Here is a 19,096-nt window from a genome sequence, read left to right on the forward strand (position 1 = left end):
TGCCTGGTCATGGAGAGGGAGGAGTCAAGGATGAAGCCCAGGTTGCGTGCATGGTCTGTTGGCTTGGGTGCGGTGCCCAGGGCGGGAGGCCACCAGGAGTCGTCCCAGGCGGAGGGTGAAGAGCCCAGGATGAGGACCTCCGTCTTGTCGGAGTTCAGTTTCAGGCGGCTGGTCGTCATCCACTCGGCTACCTCTTTCATCCCTTCGTGCAGGTCGGCTCTGGCGGCGGCTGGGTCGTTGGTCAGGGAGACGATCAACTGGGTGTCGTCGGCGTAGGAGATTATGCTGAGGTTGTGTTGGCGTGCGATGGCCGCGAGGGGGCTCATGTAGACGTTGAAGAGGGTGGGGCTCAGAGAGGATCCTTGAGGGACGCCGCAGATGACTTCGGATGCCTCTGACTTGTACGGTGGGAGGCGGACTCTCTGTGTTCTTCCGTCGAGGAAGGAGATGATCCATTCCAGCGCCTTGTCCTGGATTCCGACGTTGCTGAGGCGCTGTACTAGGGTGCGGTGGCAGACGGTGTCGAATGCCGCGGAGAGGTCTAGGAGGATGAGGGCCGCTGTTTCTCCGTTGTCCATCAGGGCTCGGATGTCATCGGTGGCGGCGATGAGGGCGGTCTCGGTGCTGTGATTGGCTCGGAAGCCGGACTGTGAGGGGTCGAGGGATCCATTCGTCTCGAGGAAGGCGGCCATCTGCTTGTTGACGGTCTTCTCGATGACTTTGGCTGGAAACGGGAGGAGCGAGATGGGGCGGTAATTCTTGAGTTCGGTGGGGTCCGCTGTGGGTTTCTTGAGTAGAGCGCTGAGTTCGGCGTGCTTCCAGCTCTCAGGGAAGGTGGCGGTGTCGAAGGATGTGTTGATGATGTCTCGCAGGTGGGGTGCGATGACAGCGTCGGCCTTGTTGAAGACGTAGTGAGGGCAGGGGTCAGTCGGTGAACCGGAGTGGATGGAGTTCATCGTTTGGATGGTGTCTTCGGTGCTGATCGGGGTCCAGGCGATGAGGGTGGCGGTGGGGGGTGGTTGTTCGGTCCTGGTGTGCGTTGGTTGGTTGCTGAAGCTGTTGTGTATGTCCGCAATCTTGTTGTGGAAGTATGAAGCGAGGGAGTTGCAGAGGTCTTGCGATGGGGTGATGTCGTTGTTTCCTGCGCTGGGGTTGGATAGCTCTTTCACGATGTTGAAGAGTTCCTTGCAGTTGTGTGCGTTGTTGTCCAGTCGGTCCTTGAATGCAGTTTTCTTGGCGGCGCGGATCAGCTGGTGGTGCTTCCGGGTGGCCAGCTTGAAGGTGGTCCTGTTGTTCGGTGTAGGTTCCCTTCTCCAGACTTTCTCGAGGGCTCGGCAGTTCTTCTTGGAGCTCTTGAGTTCGTCGGTGAACCACGGGGCTTTCTTGCTGCCGGGTCTGCTGGGCGGGGTCCTTAGCGGGGCGAGCTCGTCCGCGCAGATGCTGATCCACTTCGTGAGGTTGTCGGCAGCCTGGCTGGGGTTCGCTGAGCTGGCAGGAGGGTGCTGGCTCAGGGAGGTGGCGAGCTGGTCTGCTGTGATCTTGTTCCAGCTTCTGCGGGCGGTCTGTTGCTGGTGGTGGTGGGTCGTCGTTCTCTTGAAGGTGAAGTGGACGCAGCTGTGGTCCGTCCATTGAAGCTCTGTGGCGTGGCTGAAGTCGATGTCTGGGCTGGAGGAGAAGACTGCGTCGAGTGTGTGTCCGGCGAGGTTGGTGGGGGTGGACACCAGCTGCTTGAGTCCAAGATTGGCGAGGTTGTCGAGCAGGGAGCTGGTGTTGCGGTCGTTGTTGTTCTCCAGGTGGAAGTTGAGGTCCCCCAGGAGGATGTAGTCGGTGGAGGGGAGGGCGTGCGGGCTGACGAAGTCGGCGATGTCCTCGCTGAATTGTGTGCGTGGTCCCGGGGGTCGGTAGATCAGGGTGCCTCTGAGGGTGGTGTTCGGGTCGGTGTGGATCTGGAAATGCAGGTGTTCGGCGGTGGTCAGGGTGTTGTCGGTGCTGGTCGTGAGCCGGATGGTGTTCCTGTGGATGATGGCGATGCCTCCTCCCATCTGGTTGGCGTTGCGGTCCCTCCGGACGATCTTGTAGCCTTCTGGGATAGCGATGGCGATGTCGGGCGCTGAGGAGGCGTTCATCCAGGTCTCCGTGAGGAAGGCGACGTCAGGGGCAGTGGTGTCGAGGAGGTTCCAGAGTTCGATGGCGTGTCTGTGGACGGAGCGGGTGTTGAGCAGGATGCACTTGAGGTGGTTGCTGCTGGTGTTCGACTTGGCGGGTGCAGGTGTGCGGCAGGTCCGGGTGCTGGAGAATTTGCAGGCGTGGCAGCTGAAAGGTCCGTGGGTGCGTCGTGGTGAGGCTTGGTGGCAATCTGGGAGTCGGCCGGTGTTGAGTGCGATGAGGGTGGCGGCGGAGTACGTCAGGCGGGTCGGTCGGGGTCTTCGTGGGCCAGGGGTCCTGGCCCTGGGCGCGGTCCAGGCGCGGACGGGCGCAGACGGGCTTACCTTTGGCGCGCCTTCGGCGCACAATCGGCGCGCCCGCTGCGCGTGCACGCTGCGCGTTCGCACGGTCGCCATATAAGGCGAAGTGCGCGGGTGGGCGGAGCAGCTGGGAGGCGGGAGCGGGGAGGGAACAGAAGGAAAAAAAGGGGCGGGGTCAGCGGTGGTGGCGGGAAGCGGGGGCGGCGAGGGAGGCGGGAAACAGGCAGAACGGGCAAAATCTACTAGAAAAACAAGCACAAATGAGAGACAAAGAACGCTAACACGGGCAAAATCTACTAGAAAAACAAGCACAAATGAGAGACAAAGAACGCTAACACGGGCAAAATCTACTAGAAAAACAAGCACAAATGAAAGACAAAAAACGCTAACACGGGCAAAATCTACTAGAAAAACAAGCACAAATGGATAACAAAACAAGACAAGACAAACGACAGCAGGGTCAGCCGGCAGCGAGGCAGGCAGCGAGGCAGAGGGCAAAGCGATGGGGCACACGCAGCAGCTGGTGGCCGTGCGGCGCGGGGGTGTCCCACAAGTGGGTCACACTCACCTGTGTCGCACGGTCGCCTTATAAGGCGAAGTGCGCGGAGCAGCTGGGAGGCGGGAGCGGGGAGGGAACAGAAGGAAAAAAGGGGCGGGGTCAGCGGTGGTGGCGGGAAGCGGGGGCGGCGAGGGAGGCGGGAAACAGGCAGAACGGGCAAAATCTACTAGAAAAACAAGCACAAATGAGAGACAAAGAACGCTAACACGGGCAAAATCTACTAGAAAAACAAGCACAAATGAGACAAAGAACGCTAACACGGGCAAAATCTACTAGAAAAACAAGCACAAATGGATAACAAAACAAGACAAGACAAACGACAGCAGGGTCAGCCGGCAGCGAGGCAGGCAGCGAGGCAGAGGGCAAAGCGATGGGGCACACGCAGCAGCTGGTGGCCGTGCGGCGCGGGGGTGTCCCATATTCATCGGCATTAAAAAAATCTCTGCTTATGTGTAGGATCCAGTATCACTTTTTATAAAGAGAAAAACATCTTTCCCCAAAGGTTTATTTTTTTTAAATACCTGCCTGAGAAAGCATACATTTAAAAACCAGCGCGAGCATATCTCCAACACTTCCTGAACCTCGGACACATCGGGAGTGGCAACGGTGGCAATCACACGAGTGGTGCGCGTGCGCCGCCTCGAGCCATGTGTTTTGCATTATTGTGCACACGTCTGCGCACGATAATGCAAACTACATGTTACCCTGTGCGCGTGACAGACACCAATAGGCCATGGGCGGAGCAACGTGCCCGCCTTTGGCCTATTGCGTGCTCTGTTTCTGAAATACAAGCACGCACAAGCCAATCCCGTAACAAAAAAGAAAAAAGCACACGCATGAGCATGTGCAATTTCTAGGTAGTTTTAAACCCCCTACAAAAGGGATCTCGCGCTGCACGAGCAGTGCTGCACACTGCAACGCAGGCGCGAGCCCTAAAAAGGTCTTGAATAAAGCCAAAACTGATCAATTACTTTTAAATAAATTGATAAGCACCACATGATTAGATAATTAAATGTATAGGCATCAGACTATGCCAGGTAGGGTGCAGGGGCATAAACAAATCCTCATTAGAAATCTTAAGGTTGAAAAGAGGAGATTTAACTTAGTTGAACACCGCAGAACTGTTGACATGCATCATGGTCTCGTACTAAAATTTTCAAACATGTACACTTGCAGTTAATGGGCAGTTTTTCTCCATGCTTTGAGTCCTTATAGCTGGGTCTGAACTGAGATGGCGAAGTAAGCTAAAGAACGATGATGGATTCAACCCAGATCTGTGGCTGGGGGACAGCGTCTGAAAAGTTTCAGTGCTCCATCCATCATCTCCTTACGTTCGCTTTGTTCATCCTAAGTTGGCAGGGTATGCCCAGACGTGGGTCCCTTGCTCACTTTGCCACTGGATTCAAGCTAGCCTGGCTGATGAAGGCTGTTAGCCCGAAACTGGTCCCGGGATGCTGGTGTCCGGTCCAGGGAAGACATGGCTTGGCAGTTCGGGCTGGACTGTTCCCATGAGGCACACGGTCAAGACTGATTTGCATATAGCTGTGTCTGAACGATGATGGATTCAACCCAGATCTGTGAATGGTGGTGAGTGCCTGAAAAGTTTCAGCACTCCGTTCATCAGCACTCCATCCATCATCTCCTTGCGGTTGCTTGCGTAATATATGCACATTAAAAATGAGAAGTACTGCAAGTAGTGTTAACAAAATTAAGAGGCTCTTCGAGGTTATGCCTCCTTCAGTTTAAACTCCTCACTCAGATTACATTTGGAACACTACAATCAGGGCCACTGCAACTATGCCAGTGGAGGACCAAATTATCCAGCAGGGTTAACTAAATTATGCAAAAATAAAAGGGAAATTATGTAGAATAATGAAACATATTCTGTGATGCTATTACTTCATTATTTTGTCATTTTTACACCTGGTAACAAACAGTGCCTGAGAAAAGAGTTCGCCTTAATTAGCACCAATTTAAACATCCAAATACAGCAATAAGCAACTTAAAGAAAGAGGACTAACCAACCTTTGCGAAAAGCATTCGGGTGTGCTGGAACCCCAAAATCGACAAATGTTTTGTAACTTTTGATCTGTTTGAGCTACACACTATTTTTGTGTTAAAATCCGCAGATTATGTGTCAGATGAAAGATTATGTGGCAACTCCATAATTATGTGAAAATAGCCCCAGACTTGCATAATTCCAGTGGCCCCAACTATAGTAGAAAGAGTACATAAATGGAAGAGGCAATAGGGTTCAATCAAGGCAAGATGCTCATCAGCTATAAAGCGCAAAAACAATGTGTAGACACCTGGCAAATAGCCTACATTGCAGCGTACAACCCTCGTCAGGACACCATGAATACAGAATTTCCAAACTTCTTGTATTTACTGGCAATTATGTGTACTCTGAGAGGTTGTGGTCTGTATGTGCTGATTTAGAACAATAATTGTCAATACAGCATAGAAAATTAGGGCACTGCACATGTGGGGGGGAAAAAAAAGACTTCTGGCAAAGTTGAATTGTAATCTGGGCCAGTAGCATATCACTTCTGCAATTCCCTTAAATCCAAATTACCAGTCCTAAACAGGGACTAACACATTTTCGACAGTCTTACAGCGCTTTTCTCTTGACTACACCATTTACTAGGGCAACAGAATATAAAGTACAAAATAAACCATGTTTCCACTTTACTTATTTATTTAGATCTTTGACACACCTTACAGATTAGAAGCCGAGTGTCCAGGTAACCTATACCTTGAAGGTAAAAAGCTAATCCTTAGAATTGGAAAATATTACAGCAGCACAACCCTTGATCTTCCAGTCAGATCATAGGCAAATGACAAGTACAGCTAAAAAAAAAATCCAACTATGTAATATGAATGGGTGAGGATTGGACTTGAATATCTGGATCCAGCTCAACAACGACTTGGCCTCCTTGTGGGAGTCTCAGTTTAACCGGTAGCCAGTAGAATTAGCCCACTAGCTGAAAGGATAAACAGTTGTTTGTGCATGCACATGAAAACTAGCAGAGATAGATGACTTGCTCCTATGTAGGTGTTAGTGAAGCTTGATGGGGTGGTGTAGAATTTAAGAAGGGTTTTCTTACATATTAAAAACAAATATCAATTGGGAAGATATTCAGTTTGAATGAGTCATCAAGATTTTTGGGCAAGGATTCAGATTTCCGGAAGTACATTCACAGGTAAACAGTGAAGGCCCATACTTTATATGAAGCCTTGGTTAATGCCTTGTGTTTAAACTTCGAAGTTTTCTTGGAGGATTACATTTCTATGGCACAATCAAAACTAGGACCAGAGACTTATACTTAAGAGGAAAAAATATCTTGTGAGAGCAGTATCTGAAAGCACTACAAAGACTAGGATATCTAATAGAAGCACTGACTGACTAGTCTTGAGGTATAAACCATGAGAGATGACTCTGAAGAAACCTGCCTCTGAATTAAAATGTAACCAGTTATCAGGGCACAAGCACATGAACAGCCAACTTTTAGCAATGACCAACATCAATGGATCTGTGCAGAGAAGTAGGGAAAGCAAAAAATGGTCAGTTCATTTTGCCCAAAATGAAATAAACTGCAACTTGTTATCTTTGTAGTCTAAACATATATCTAATCTACTTGTCAAGCAGAGTAGAATTTGGGTGAAAGCTAGCATTGTATTTAGTCTTTACTCAATTTCTTCCTTTCTTTATGGTTAAGGAAAGACATTGGTTACAATAGACAGTGGTCCGGGGAAGCACTACAGAATCGCTTACCTTCCTAATCCATGAGCTCATGTTTACTGCCAAAGATAGCAACACCTCTGTCTGTTACCACAGTAGCAGATGTGATACATACCCTTAAGAGAGCAAGTCATGTAAAAGCCATTATAGAAAATGGCTAGTCTAAAGTTAGTGTTGTTTTTCTTTTGTTTCTTGTGGACAAAATGGAAAGCTCTACATTGGAAAAAGGCAGAACCAGAAAGACATGCTCACTGGACATCATTATCTTTGTATTCTCACTTTTGATGTGTCCTCCATGGAAGCAAATTTACATTCTAGGTTTTCGAGAGGAGCAATAAAAGGAGGACTTTTGGTTGTATTCCTACTGATGCCGATAGAAGGGTTTTTTCTGCAAAAATGGTCGCTTGAATACTAGGAATACTTTTTGGATTTAGGCCTTGGTGACCTATTGGTCAAAATGTTAAGTTTGTAACCATCAAACTCAACATGCAATGCAGCAAAATTTGTAATGACTAGTCCGATTTTAAAAGCTTAAACATAAATCGAAATTAAGTTTCACTGCGCGTCAACAGTGGCAGGATACGTATGAAGGATTTCTCCTCCGAAGATGTTTTCAACAGATTATGTCTGGACAGTGGTCAATAAGCATGCCCATGTAGACAGTACTGTTGCATTTCTGTAGTGCTTTTGGCCTTTAGGCAAGACCTCAATTGGCTCTTCAACCAATTGTCTCTTCAACTGGGTGGGTAGGTTGTTGCCCAACCTTGTAACTTGAGGATGGAGAAAGGTGCTTGTTGTAGTGTCATTTATTAGTGACATTGATGTGCGTGAGGCTCGGAGACTGTCACCGAGAACAAGAGAGGGAAAGGGAAGATTCAGTAAAAAGACAGAAAAACTGTGACAGAGCAATAAAGCAGCGATGAAAATGAGCCTACAAGAGAGCGAGATATAGGGGTAAGGGGTGTCGGAAAGAGGCATGATGTGGAATCAAGACAGTGCAGCCTTGGTATTTATACCCAGATATCTAGCCGCGAGCTTCTGAATAGAACTTTGGAACCCGACACTTTCCTGCTGAAAAACACCAATCAGTATTACATTAGTAAAAAGTGAATCTGAAGGCAGAGTTTTAGAATAGCAAACTAAACTAAATTAGTTCATCCATCAACATAATTCACAACATTAATTCGCTGGATAAAAATTGAAGGAAGCAGTCTAAATCTGCGAGGTATATAAACAACACACTCAAAGTAAAAAATAGAACAGAGAAATGATTTGCAAGTATGTCACAAGACAGAAATTGGTCTGGACTTCCATTCATACAATTTAAAACAATATGCCATACCAGAAGTGGGAAATAACAATCAAAGAATATGGTATTTATAAAAGGTACAACATGACTCTGGGAACGGTTGGTCATACGCAACAGGCCTAAACCCAAAAATAAACTATAGTGTATGAGTGCTGTACATCTTTATGCCTAAGGGAGATTTTCCATTGGAAAAATCATTATTTTGATTACTTTGACGAATTTCCACAAAAAGAAATATATATTTTTCAATTTGGTCTCGACCGATATGTCAAGTGGATGTCAAAATAGTGCCATTTGCCATTTTTCATCCCTTAGGATTTTTTGCTCGACAATTAAGAACAACAGGTAAATTAATAACACCTAACTTGGCATGAAAGTAGATCAACTCAAGGAATTACCTTTGCTTGGTTTGGTGCAAATATGTATCATAGTTTTTGAGAAACTAGAATTCAAAATGCCTTTTTTGTGGGATTGGAATGCTTAAAAATAAAGATATCGACAGCTAGAAAGATTTATTCTTGGTTTGCCTTTAACTTTAATGCGGTTCGATGAATTTGCACAAAACTTAGGAGGCGCATTGCATATTTCGCTAACTTTTGGTATTCTTAAAACCAGTGCATTTTCATCTTGGGGGGCGGGGCACAGTTAAGGGAGGAGGCTAAGAGAAGTATTCATTTGGTATTAACATCATTAGCATATCCACATGAAATATGACTGACTCGTAGCATGATTAGTTTTCGGTGGGTACGGCTAGTATTGTGCAGATCCACCAGTGGAAAAGTTAAAAGAGGGGGTAAAGGTAAAAGAGGGGACAAATGTTTTCAAGCGCTAATAACTTTGGTGCTCTTTCATGACTGCATGACATTTTACAGGCTGTTAGAATATAAAGTGCAGTCTGGTTTCATGCAGATCTGACAAGGTTGTGGGTGGGGTGGGGGGAGGGGAGGAATAAAAAAAACATTAATAAGTTGGCATTGTGTTGTGTAGATCTGTAGACCTGCCAAACCCCATGTTTAGATTACTCGTGGTAGTTTGTATTTCATGCAATTCTGTCAAGGGTGGGGTGGGGGGAGGCACTTAATGGGATAGTAAATAAAGCAGCATTCAGATTTTAAATCCCATATGAATCTTTGATCTCTGCTAGAAAAAAAAATCCTGAACAGAATTACACAAAACTTGGCATGAAACTACAACTTTTCCCCGGGAAGTGCACTTGCTTTGCTTGCTGTAAATCTGTTCAGTAGTGTGCGAAATCAGCAGTACAGAAATAGAAATAAGTCGGTCGGCTTGAAAGAATTAAAGGTTAGAGATATCTGGACAGCGTCAACAGTTCTTCAACTTAGCCAGGCCCTGCACCAAACCACAGCTGAATGTGATTCAGTGATGGAGAATTTGGCTTCTCGCTCCCTGATAGATTTTAAGATGCATAATGAGCACATGTCACGTGACACTTAGTCATGTTTAGTGGCTATACCCTGGACAGATGTGCAGATCTATGAACATCTGCTTCTGGCATGCACAACAAGGTTTCAAGCCTATAACCTTTGGGTGATACATCCCTTTGCACTGCCAAATAATTTGAATTGAAAGGGCTCCGGCAATAACCACTACCGGTTGAAGCAGAGCTCCTGATCAGTGCTGAAAGATAAAAAAAACCTGCAGAAATGCATGGGTGGTGCATGTTTACAACTATGTGGTCATGTCGGAGGAAGGAAGCAGTCACGTTGGAGGCTGACGGCACAAGCTGCCATGCGCAGCAGCTATTGCAAGAGTTTCTGGATCTCCTTGGATGCTTGGGGAGATCCACAAGGAGAGGTAACTGCAGTCAGAAGTATTCATCAAAACACCATCATTGTTCAAGGCAGGTTTAACTCATCTTTTCTTAAATTGAAAGTTGTCAAAAATATACTTATATCTTCTTTAATCCTTGCTTTCTATAAGATTGGTTGCTTGGTTTAATGCATTAAGTTACATTGCTGCATTCCTACACCACACTACTAAGATGGCTCTTCTTTAACATTAATTTTATATGCTTGTATTCCCAACAAATTTGTCAGTACTAAATAACTGGGGTGTTTAGTCATCATAATGTATTCACTGTGTCAATAATACACCCAGACTCAAGAGATTCAGCCAACAAAGATGGAACTGGGATTCAGAGAACATGCAATTTCAAGTTAGCTGAGAATATCTGGGTGGGGTTTTTTGGGGAATACTAACTATCAACTTTAAATATATATATTTGTATCTGCTGTGCTAGCTGTGCACACTTTTGTGGCTTTAAAGTACGATACAGAAAGACTGTTTGGATTACTTAACTTGATGGAACATCACTTTATGTCAAAGATATGATAAGAATGGGTCACAAATAGTTCTTTATAAGGAACACAAGTCATTGAGTTGACTTAAGTTTCATGAAGAAAAGAAAAAACAATGGAGTGTAAATTAAAAGAACACTTTTATATTCAATTATACAGATGTTCTAAAAATGCAGATATTCTGAACTTAAGCAGTGTGTTTTTCTATTTGTGGCAGCTTCTCTTATCTCAGTGTTCAGAGACAGTAGGCTAATATGTATCCTTTGAAAGTTCACCCTTTCCTCCCATGTTCACTTTTTCAATCTGGCTGGTCCTGGCCCCTCCCTAGCTTCTCTTGTATAGATTTTAACTTCGAGAAACGTCTGCCACCACCAAATTATAAAAAAGGCTTCTAGTTGCAATGGTCATCGAGGTATTCAACCATTAAATCCTACATCCTTCGTGCACCACTGGATTTTACTTCTTCTGAAAACTTCAGTGTTGCCAAAAACCAGAATTAAAAGTGTGCTCAAGTCTTCTTCACGTCTATTATATTGGTGCATAGAACTGTCTCAAGAATTGTTTATTTCTCCAAACTGCATAGACTTTGGTATTGTAACCCTTTTTCATCATACCCATTTTGCCTATTCCTGCATCAAAGTCGCATGTGTCAATATTATTAACCACATCATATACTGGCTACAAATGGATTCCAATTGGTTTACACTTCCCAAACCTCAAAGGAACTTTAGGTTTTAATATTTTATCTCAGCTGCAATCTGAATAAAAGGAAATAACTAAATCATAATACTCGCCTTGGTGTATTTAATAAAATCAAGACTTCCCTTCATTAAATAGCAACGAAAATGTGCATTATGAGCATACTTGAAAAGAGTAAGGCAAACACTATACTCTCACAGGGAACATGAGAAATAGAACAAGTTTGCCAAGAGACAAAAAGGACAGATGGAAAATCCTTCATTCACAAGTTCAAAGTGTAGAGATAGTAAAAACGTACAGTGACGTAATAAGGAGGCAAGAAGTGAGGAATGAAAAGTGCAGGCCAACTTAGCACTTATTTCCCAGGGATTGATAACACAACATTTTAAAAACTACCCAGGATGATGAAGATCCGGCCGAATTTATGCTGAATTTGAAAGGGCTCTACAATTGTGTTTTTGTAGATGCATATGACAGATGTTGCCAAACTACGAACTCCTTTGAGTTTGTGAATAACTAGCATCTCAACATATTATGCAAGTGTTAAAATCAGTTGCAGCATCATCGAGCTGCAACTCATTTTAACACTTGCACTTGTAATACCCGAAGTGCGATAACCTTAAATGGAAATCTAATATTTTATTTTGCAAACAAGTAGGGAAATGTCTGGGCGTAAAAATATCTATTGCTGTGAATAATATATTAAAGTGTTAAAAAAACTCTAAACCTCTTTAAAGGCTGTTTACAAAAAGAGCAACTTCCCGACTGAACAGACTGCATGACGCCATTCAACAATCATCCCCATTCTTTTCCATTATTCTTTGGTCACAAGCATAGCCCTTTGGAATGCACTTTAAAGTAAAACAGTCCAACGGAGGAGCATGAATTGTATCTGTGGTTTAACTGCTCAAAACTGTGTTAGAGTGCTTTAAAAATTGCAATCAAAAACCTCACCGTTGTGTGCCTCTTTGCCCTGGTGTGATATCAGGGTGGCAGTTATAAAACATCTACTGGATCCACTAGATGGTTAATGCTTCTTTGAATATACATTAAAAAACAATGGATCGTGGACCAGATGGCTAGTTTCTAAACGTTTTGATTGGCACTTTTTATAGCAAATGTCCCTTTGAACATAAAAACGTAAATGGGTCTTGAAAGTGGTAATGGTGTTTATATTTAACAAATTGAGCTTCATGTGTTTTGGTGCCCTCGGTATGGTCTGATGATATACGATTGTAGCTACTATCATAATACAGAGGGAGAGACACTTAAGGCACGATTCTCAAAACATTAACTACTTTAGTGTAACAGTAACAATAACGAAACGGCAGTTTTTCATACAAAAACGTTATGACCGACATCCTTGGGCTACTAAATTGTATGCCAAAACAAGTAGCAGATTTGCATGCCACCAAATCAATGTATCATTGCAAACTTTTTAACTTTGAAAACGCTGAAGCAGTCCGAAACGTTATTATTCGGTTGTGTACGAAAGACATGCACTGTTGTGATTTGATAATCAAATGTCTACAGCCATTGTTTTGCTGCTGTTCCCTAAACCAGCCAATAAACCAAAATAGCAGGATGTTTTTAAATATACAATTGAGCTTAATCTGGCAAGTATATGAGGAAGGCAAAACTGTAAATGCTAGTATCATATTTAGAGATATCTTGTTACTGTTCACAGGCAAAAGGTGTAAATGAGAGAGCAAGGAAGACAGCTCTTGTGGATGTGATTTCAACAAAAGAACTCAGAAGTATTTACTATGAATGTGACAGGAGTGATCACCACCAATGTTTGAGCTTCCGATCCTTACCCTTCAACTCTTTACTCAAAGTTCTTACTAGGAGTACTGTCACTTCCTGAACAAGAGCCTCCCTAGCTCATGTGACAAGATAATAAAAACCTATCAGCATCACTCTGATGAGGTTTCATTGACTGTGAGCTAAAGAAAATGAATACCATGGATGGCATACAGTGCGAACTGAAAGAGATTCCATTCCCAAAAGCTATTTCTATTAAGGAACTAGTATCTGTTCAAAGCCAATTATGCAAACTTGATCACGGTGCAGTCTGGCAATAGTGGTCTGCATAGTGGCAGGTTTCAACCAATAAACATTTGATGTATGCTATGTCATGCTGAGCAGTAACCAGTAGGGGACTGGGGGGGATGACTGGATGCTCTCCACCTCACCCCACCTGCCATTTCCCCCGCCAGCTGTCAAATCCGAGAGCCTCTCAACAAGAAGGATCAGAAATCGTTTTTGTTAAAGAGTCTTTGGTGGAAGAAAGTGTGGGATGTCAAGTGGAACATAGCTTGACACTGACAGGCCTGGCTACTACACCAGCAGTCATTTAAGAGAAATCAAGATCCACTCTGTATGTCACTTCTGAAGTTGGTTTAGAGGTAATATATATATATATATATATATATATATATATATATATATATATATATATATATATATATATATATTTTTTTTTTTTTTTAAACACACACACACAATAGAATAACTGCTATGTGTGAGGGTATCGCAGAACAATGGGGGGCAGCAAAAATGTGTGCAAAATAAATGTAAATGTAGGTTTCATTGAAAATAACTTGCAGGTTGTACAAAGATTTCTGAAACAAAAAAAAACACTGAGCTATCCTACCCAGACCTGGTAAACCACACAATGCTTCTATGCATCTCATTGAAACAATTGTGCACAGGAGCAGGTAGCAAAGATATAGGGAAGGCTCACACAAGGAACAGAAGGCAAGGAGTATACAGTTTCACTGAATATGTTTCCAGCCTTGTTTCTGAAGGCCAATAACACACATTACTATTTCTGAGTTTTACAGGATAAGTGTGGCACAACTAGGTGCGTATAACAGGTTGCTTTTGTGCTGCTCGGTAAAAAAATACATGGTATCTTATACATAACACATACACTGGTTAGGTCTCGCCTGGCGAAAGCAGTGCATGCGCTGCCCTCGAGAGGAGGCCTTTTGGAATCATTTCTCCCAGTGGGCTCATGCATGCACCTGTGGACAAAGATGGCTGCTCTCGCCATCTGTCCAAAGCAGACAGCATGCGAGTGTCCCTGGGCCATGGTGCTTACAATCCAATAACAAGCATTGAAAATGCAATAGGTCTCACCTTTGATTACGGTAAAGCCATTTGCTTTGCTAATGGTACTGTAGAGCAAAGCAAGTGGCTTTAACTTAATAAAAGGCGAGACCTATTGCATTTTCAATGCTTGTTTTTTGAATAGCTGGTGCCCTTCAAAGGTTTATGTATCAAGCACCAAGGGGGCACAGATGGACAAGTTGGCAGCTTTTATCTAAACTTAACCATGTGTGAAACAGAAACAAAGTGACTGACTAGTGTCTAACTTTGGGTGCCTGAAATTTTACACATTCCACCACCCATAGACATTTTAAAGGGTGCATATTGCTTGAAGCATGTCCAAACGTAAGCATTAGGTAAAGAAAACTTAGCTTGGCAATTAAAACAGTATTTTTCCAATCGGATGAGACGAATGCTCAGCACATAAACACAATGTATCTTTTAAGTGCCCTTTTTTTCCCCAAGTGGCACATGCACGATGTGAAGAAATAAACCACACCGTTACTGCAATAAAGCAAAAAGAATTAGAATAATTCTTGTTTTTTTTCCCCCATAATAGTGCAAAGGCTATGATTTCTTGGCCATCAGATCTGGAATGTAATGCAATAAAATGGGTCGGACCAAAGCACATAAACCACCAATGTGGACACCTAGGCTGGAAACACTAAACCAACTCCATCTTGCTTGTATCACGAGTGATTTGCTACAGTACTAACACACGTATGAGCTTCAACAACTACACATTTTTTGCAGAGCTCAGCTCCCGATGGCATGGGAAGAACGCTACGATGTTCTTGTTCTGGCATTTGAAAATATCTCTCAGGGTTGTAGCTTCAATGGGAAGAGTGCACTGTTTAAGAAACGTTATGAATGTACCAGGAAGTTGTTACACATATAATGAATGCACATCTGTTTGCTATGATTGAGACCTGAACCATTGGGTAAATATCCATTGCTAAAGGAGGGTGAAACTACTGGTAATTAGAGTGGTAGACCGACATATTGATGCAGCTCCAAGGTCATTCAGATTAATAAAACTTCACTCTCAAAGAATGATGCTACTTATGAATTTTATTTAAGGTTCTGGCGTTCACACCACCATCCCCTGTGATTTTGGTAACCCAGATTTTGATCCGGTGTGTCACCCCTGAAAGCCAACTAAACCAGTGCTTCCCAAACTTTTTAGAACCACGACCCATTTTTTAGTACAACAAACTTTTGCGATCCCCCCCTAGCTTTAATGGACATGAGGAGGGTGATTCTTTAATGTAACTAAAGCATTGTGTGGCAGCGCATTGTCACTTACAGACACAGCACATTTTCCTTTAAAATGGGCATTAAACTTGCACAGACTACAGTTTTACTGATAAAACTATACTGCACACAAATTATAAGGTGTGGAAATCGGGTTTATGTGAATATTTACTATTTGTGCAAAGGTGCGTTTTTAATAAATGCAAAATAAAAATTATAATATACTTGCCGAATTTACGTGGAAATTTTAATGAAAACAAAATGCTTTTAAAATACAGAAAAATAAACTTAGTCATATTTCCTCGTACTAGGCATCAAATGGCTAAAGCGTCATTTTGCTTGAAAGTAGATTGACTAGTTTTGCTGAAACATGCATAAAATGTTTAATTCTAGACCTCTCAATTATGTTTTTTTTAATAAGTTGCACAAATGTTTTCACATAACTCTGCTAAATGTTTCTTCTTACACAAAGAAGAGAGTTAAAACAGGATTTGATATTGTTTAGTAAAATAATGAAGAAAAATCTAATAAAAATGCTTTAAAGTAAACGTGACCTATTTTAACATACTTTTATTATTTCCAAAGAATGATGTCGTACGTACATTTATTTTTGCTATAATGATATTCTAAGTTCTACATAGATCATTGTTAGCAAAATGATCAAGTTGATATTTTAGAAAGGGAAAATGTAGTTAGATGTGTGGGAAAGAAATCTTGCATGAGAAAATGTTCTGCAGAATCTAATTCATTACTGTGAAGTTACAAATCTAACACTATTGTTTAAGACTATTGTATTTGTGTGAGAAGATAGGGAGTAAACACACTGCCAGGAAAACTTTGATAGTTGACTGGACGAGAGGAGGTGAAGATGCAACATGAACGGCAAAATCTTTTTAACTGCTTATAATAGTGTGTGTTCCTAAATTAGGTTAACGCTCTGTGCCCCACTATTTTGCCACTGGTCTTTAGGACTTTTCCCAGACCCATTTGCCTTTGTACTTTTGCGGTTGCTACTGACTGTCCTATCCATATTCCTTCGTCCTGATTGCACATTCGTTTAGAGACTCTGAGTTTCTTGAACCTCTCTTTATGGGAAGTTATGCTTTTATTGATTTTTGATTATTTGGATTGCTATACTGGCTGAAGCTTTATGCTTTACCACACCATCTCGATAGTTCTAGTGAACACTTCATGAGTTCCGACTGACATTTTTCGTCACCTACTTCCTAGAATAGGGAGTTTCCTTTATAGTATGTCCTTTACGAGTTTTATTATGGATTCATGACTATCTTTTTACTATCGATTTCTGTTCATATTTGAGTATCGAGATTCTTATGAACAAAATGTATTACTTTGAAAAAAGATGACGTACTAAACTTAGAATAATAAAACACTTAAAGTTTATACCAAACTCTTATTTACTGAACTTAAAATAGAATTGTGATAAACTATTGTTGTGATGTATAGCGCTTGGTCGTCCCTAAAACAATAGCAAAGGTCCATCTGACCTAGAGAGATAGCAGGGATGGTAAAGCAAGTTGTGTAAACTGTTTCCAACTCCAGCACCAAGTGCTTTAATTTGCTCTGACACTATTAAAATATGCGTTTCCTTCACACTTCAGGATTACAAAAAACAACTGCTTCATGTTTGCTTTCGCTGAATGTGTAAAATTAATTTACAGGTATTTACATTTTGTTGTGTGTTAACGCAAAACTGACATCCTACAGCCTTTCCTTTAACACGTCATGTTCTCCAGCAAGATTGTCACATAATTCACTGTACTTTTCCTTCTGTGACTCTAAATCGAGGAGTTGTAAACAGTAGTCCTCGTGTAAAATAAAAAAATAAGCAGCAGCAGAAGAGATAGCCTGACATTTGACCTCGGTCTCTGAAGCACAGCAAATGTGAGAAGATAGAGAATTTAAAGACATCTTTATTTATTGCTTGGACATTCGCGACACACCAGAAATTGGCTTGCGACCTGCAGTTTGAGAAACACCAACTTAAACAGTTGAATGTTTTTAAAATTGGCAGGCTTGTACAGTTCAGTGTACCAGAACATTAACCATTTAATTTCATTTCAAACACTTTTAATGTCACGTGTTTCCATATGGTCACATTCCATTGGTGTCTGTTAAACTAACGTGTAAGTACAGACAGCTCATTCATTGGGACTAAAACTGATTTTTGCTGTTCACATAACCCTACCAGCTACCTACCTCTATTTACCCAAAGCAGGCAGATTTCTAACATAATGTGTAGCATGCTCATAGCGGTTACTCACTTCTGTTTACATACTGATCTCATTTTTGATAAACAGAAGCTGCTTCAATATTTTAAACAAACAGCATCTACACAGAAGTCCTGAATGTTCTTATCTGCATGCTGCATGGCTCCAGCTGCAGTGTGGTTTGTCGGTAGAAAGGTGGGCAAGACATGATAGCTTTGGATAAGAGGATTCAGGACTTCTGGATAGATGTTGTTTAATTAAAATGTTGAAGCATGTTTTGATTCTCAAAAAGGAGATCATATGCACCACGAAGAGGTGCGGTAAGCTAAGGCACGTTTGTTAGGATCTCGTATCTGTTGCCAAAACTTTAGTTTAAAAGGGGTCACAAGCAAGACGGTACGAGGAGTGGTATTTGAAGTATAACAAAAAAATGTTGCTTAGTAACGGTCAAAACTGCATCAGGCCTAAGCAAGTTCGCAGAACTCGAGTATCACAGCAGTGAAACGCCATCTCTGTTCTGCCTCCACCTTCAGCAGCTAGAACCTCTACCCCGAATGTCAGTGTCTGCGTTCCCGCACCCTACCTTGCCCAAACAGATGTGGCACGTGATCGGCAAAGTCAGGGACAACGTAACATTCTGGACATTCTGAGCCATAGCAGGAGCGAAGGGGCCAGCTCCAGCAATTCTCCTCCACGATCAAAACTCCCGCGACCAAGACGTCGCCCCCTCCTTCCGGAAGAATGTGCAATACATGAATCCACAGGCCTCCAGTCTAACTAAGGAAACATCTTAAACTGGAGCACTCGTGTGGGCGGAGTCCTGTCTTAACCGTGGCCATTTTAAGATCAGGCAAAATACGTGTTAGCCGGCTAAGCTGCAGAGCGGAGAACACCATACATGAATGGCCGTACAAGTAGACTAAATCGTACAATTCAATCTGCCTGATCTTAACATGGCACCAGCCCGCGATTTACATGAATAGTATCTGGAACGCTCATATTGTCCACTGTATCGGGAACGGAAGCGGCGTACGGCGTGTCGGCGAGGTCAGACCGACCAACAGCTTCTAGAAACGCCATTTTATTTTCTGTGGTTTACTAGACTTGATTTTATTGTAAAGGTAACGGTAAATATTACATTGATATAAGCAATTAATGATTCCCTGTTTTATTTCAGATGACTGTGACTATCCTTGAGAGTGTATGTAACCCTTGTTACTGATTTCGAATTTGATACTGAGATGAGTTGTGTGAGGCGGTAGGGATGCCACGCGGCCAATATTTTCCTTACCCGCTTTTCGTGTCCGTCTGAGTAAAAAAAAAAAAAATAATAATAATAACTGAAACAAATACGGACCGTGCTATGTTTCTCATTATGAAATATAAACCGGAAACAACAAAATCA

At 42.8% G+C, this 19,096-nt stretch overlaps 1 protein-coding gene across 1 annotated transcript in view; it reads right to left on the reverse strand.

The window, feature by feature from the left end:
- OBI1 (ORC ubiquitin ligase 1) overlaps positions 1-18,470 on the reverse strand; it is a 199,165-nt gene extending 180,695 nt beyond the window's left edge. Inside the window, exon 1 of the mRNA XM_078657484.1 lies at positions 18,275-18,470. Within this exon, the coding sequence (XP_078513610.1) occupies positions 18,275-18,346 (72 nt within the window). The 5' untranslated portion in view covers positions 18,347-18,470. The remainder of the gene's footprint in view (positions 1-18,274) is intronic.
- Positions 18,471-19,096: the final 626 nt, after the last annotated feature.

This window comes from Lissotriton helveticus, chromosome 8 (assembly GCF_964261635.1).
Source record: "Lissotriton helveticus chromosome 8, aLisHel1.1, whole genome shotgun sequence".
Lineage (NCBI taxonomy): Eukaryota > Metazoa > Chordata > Amphibia > Caudata > Salamandridae > Lissotriton > Lissotriton helveticus.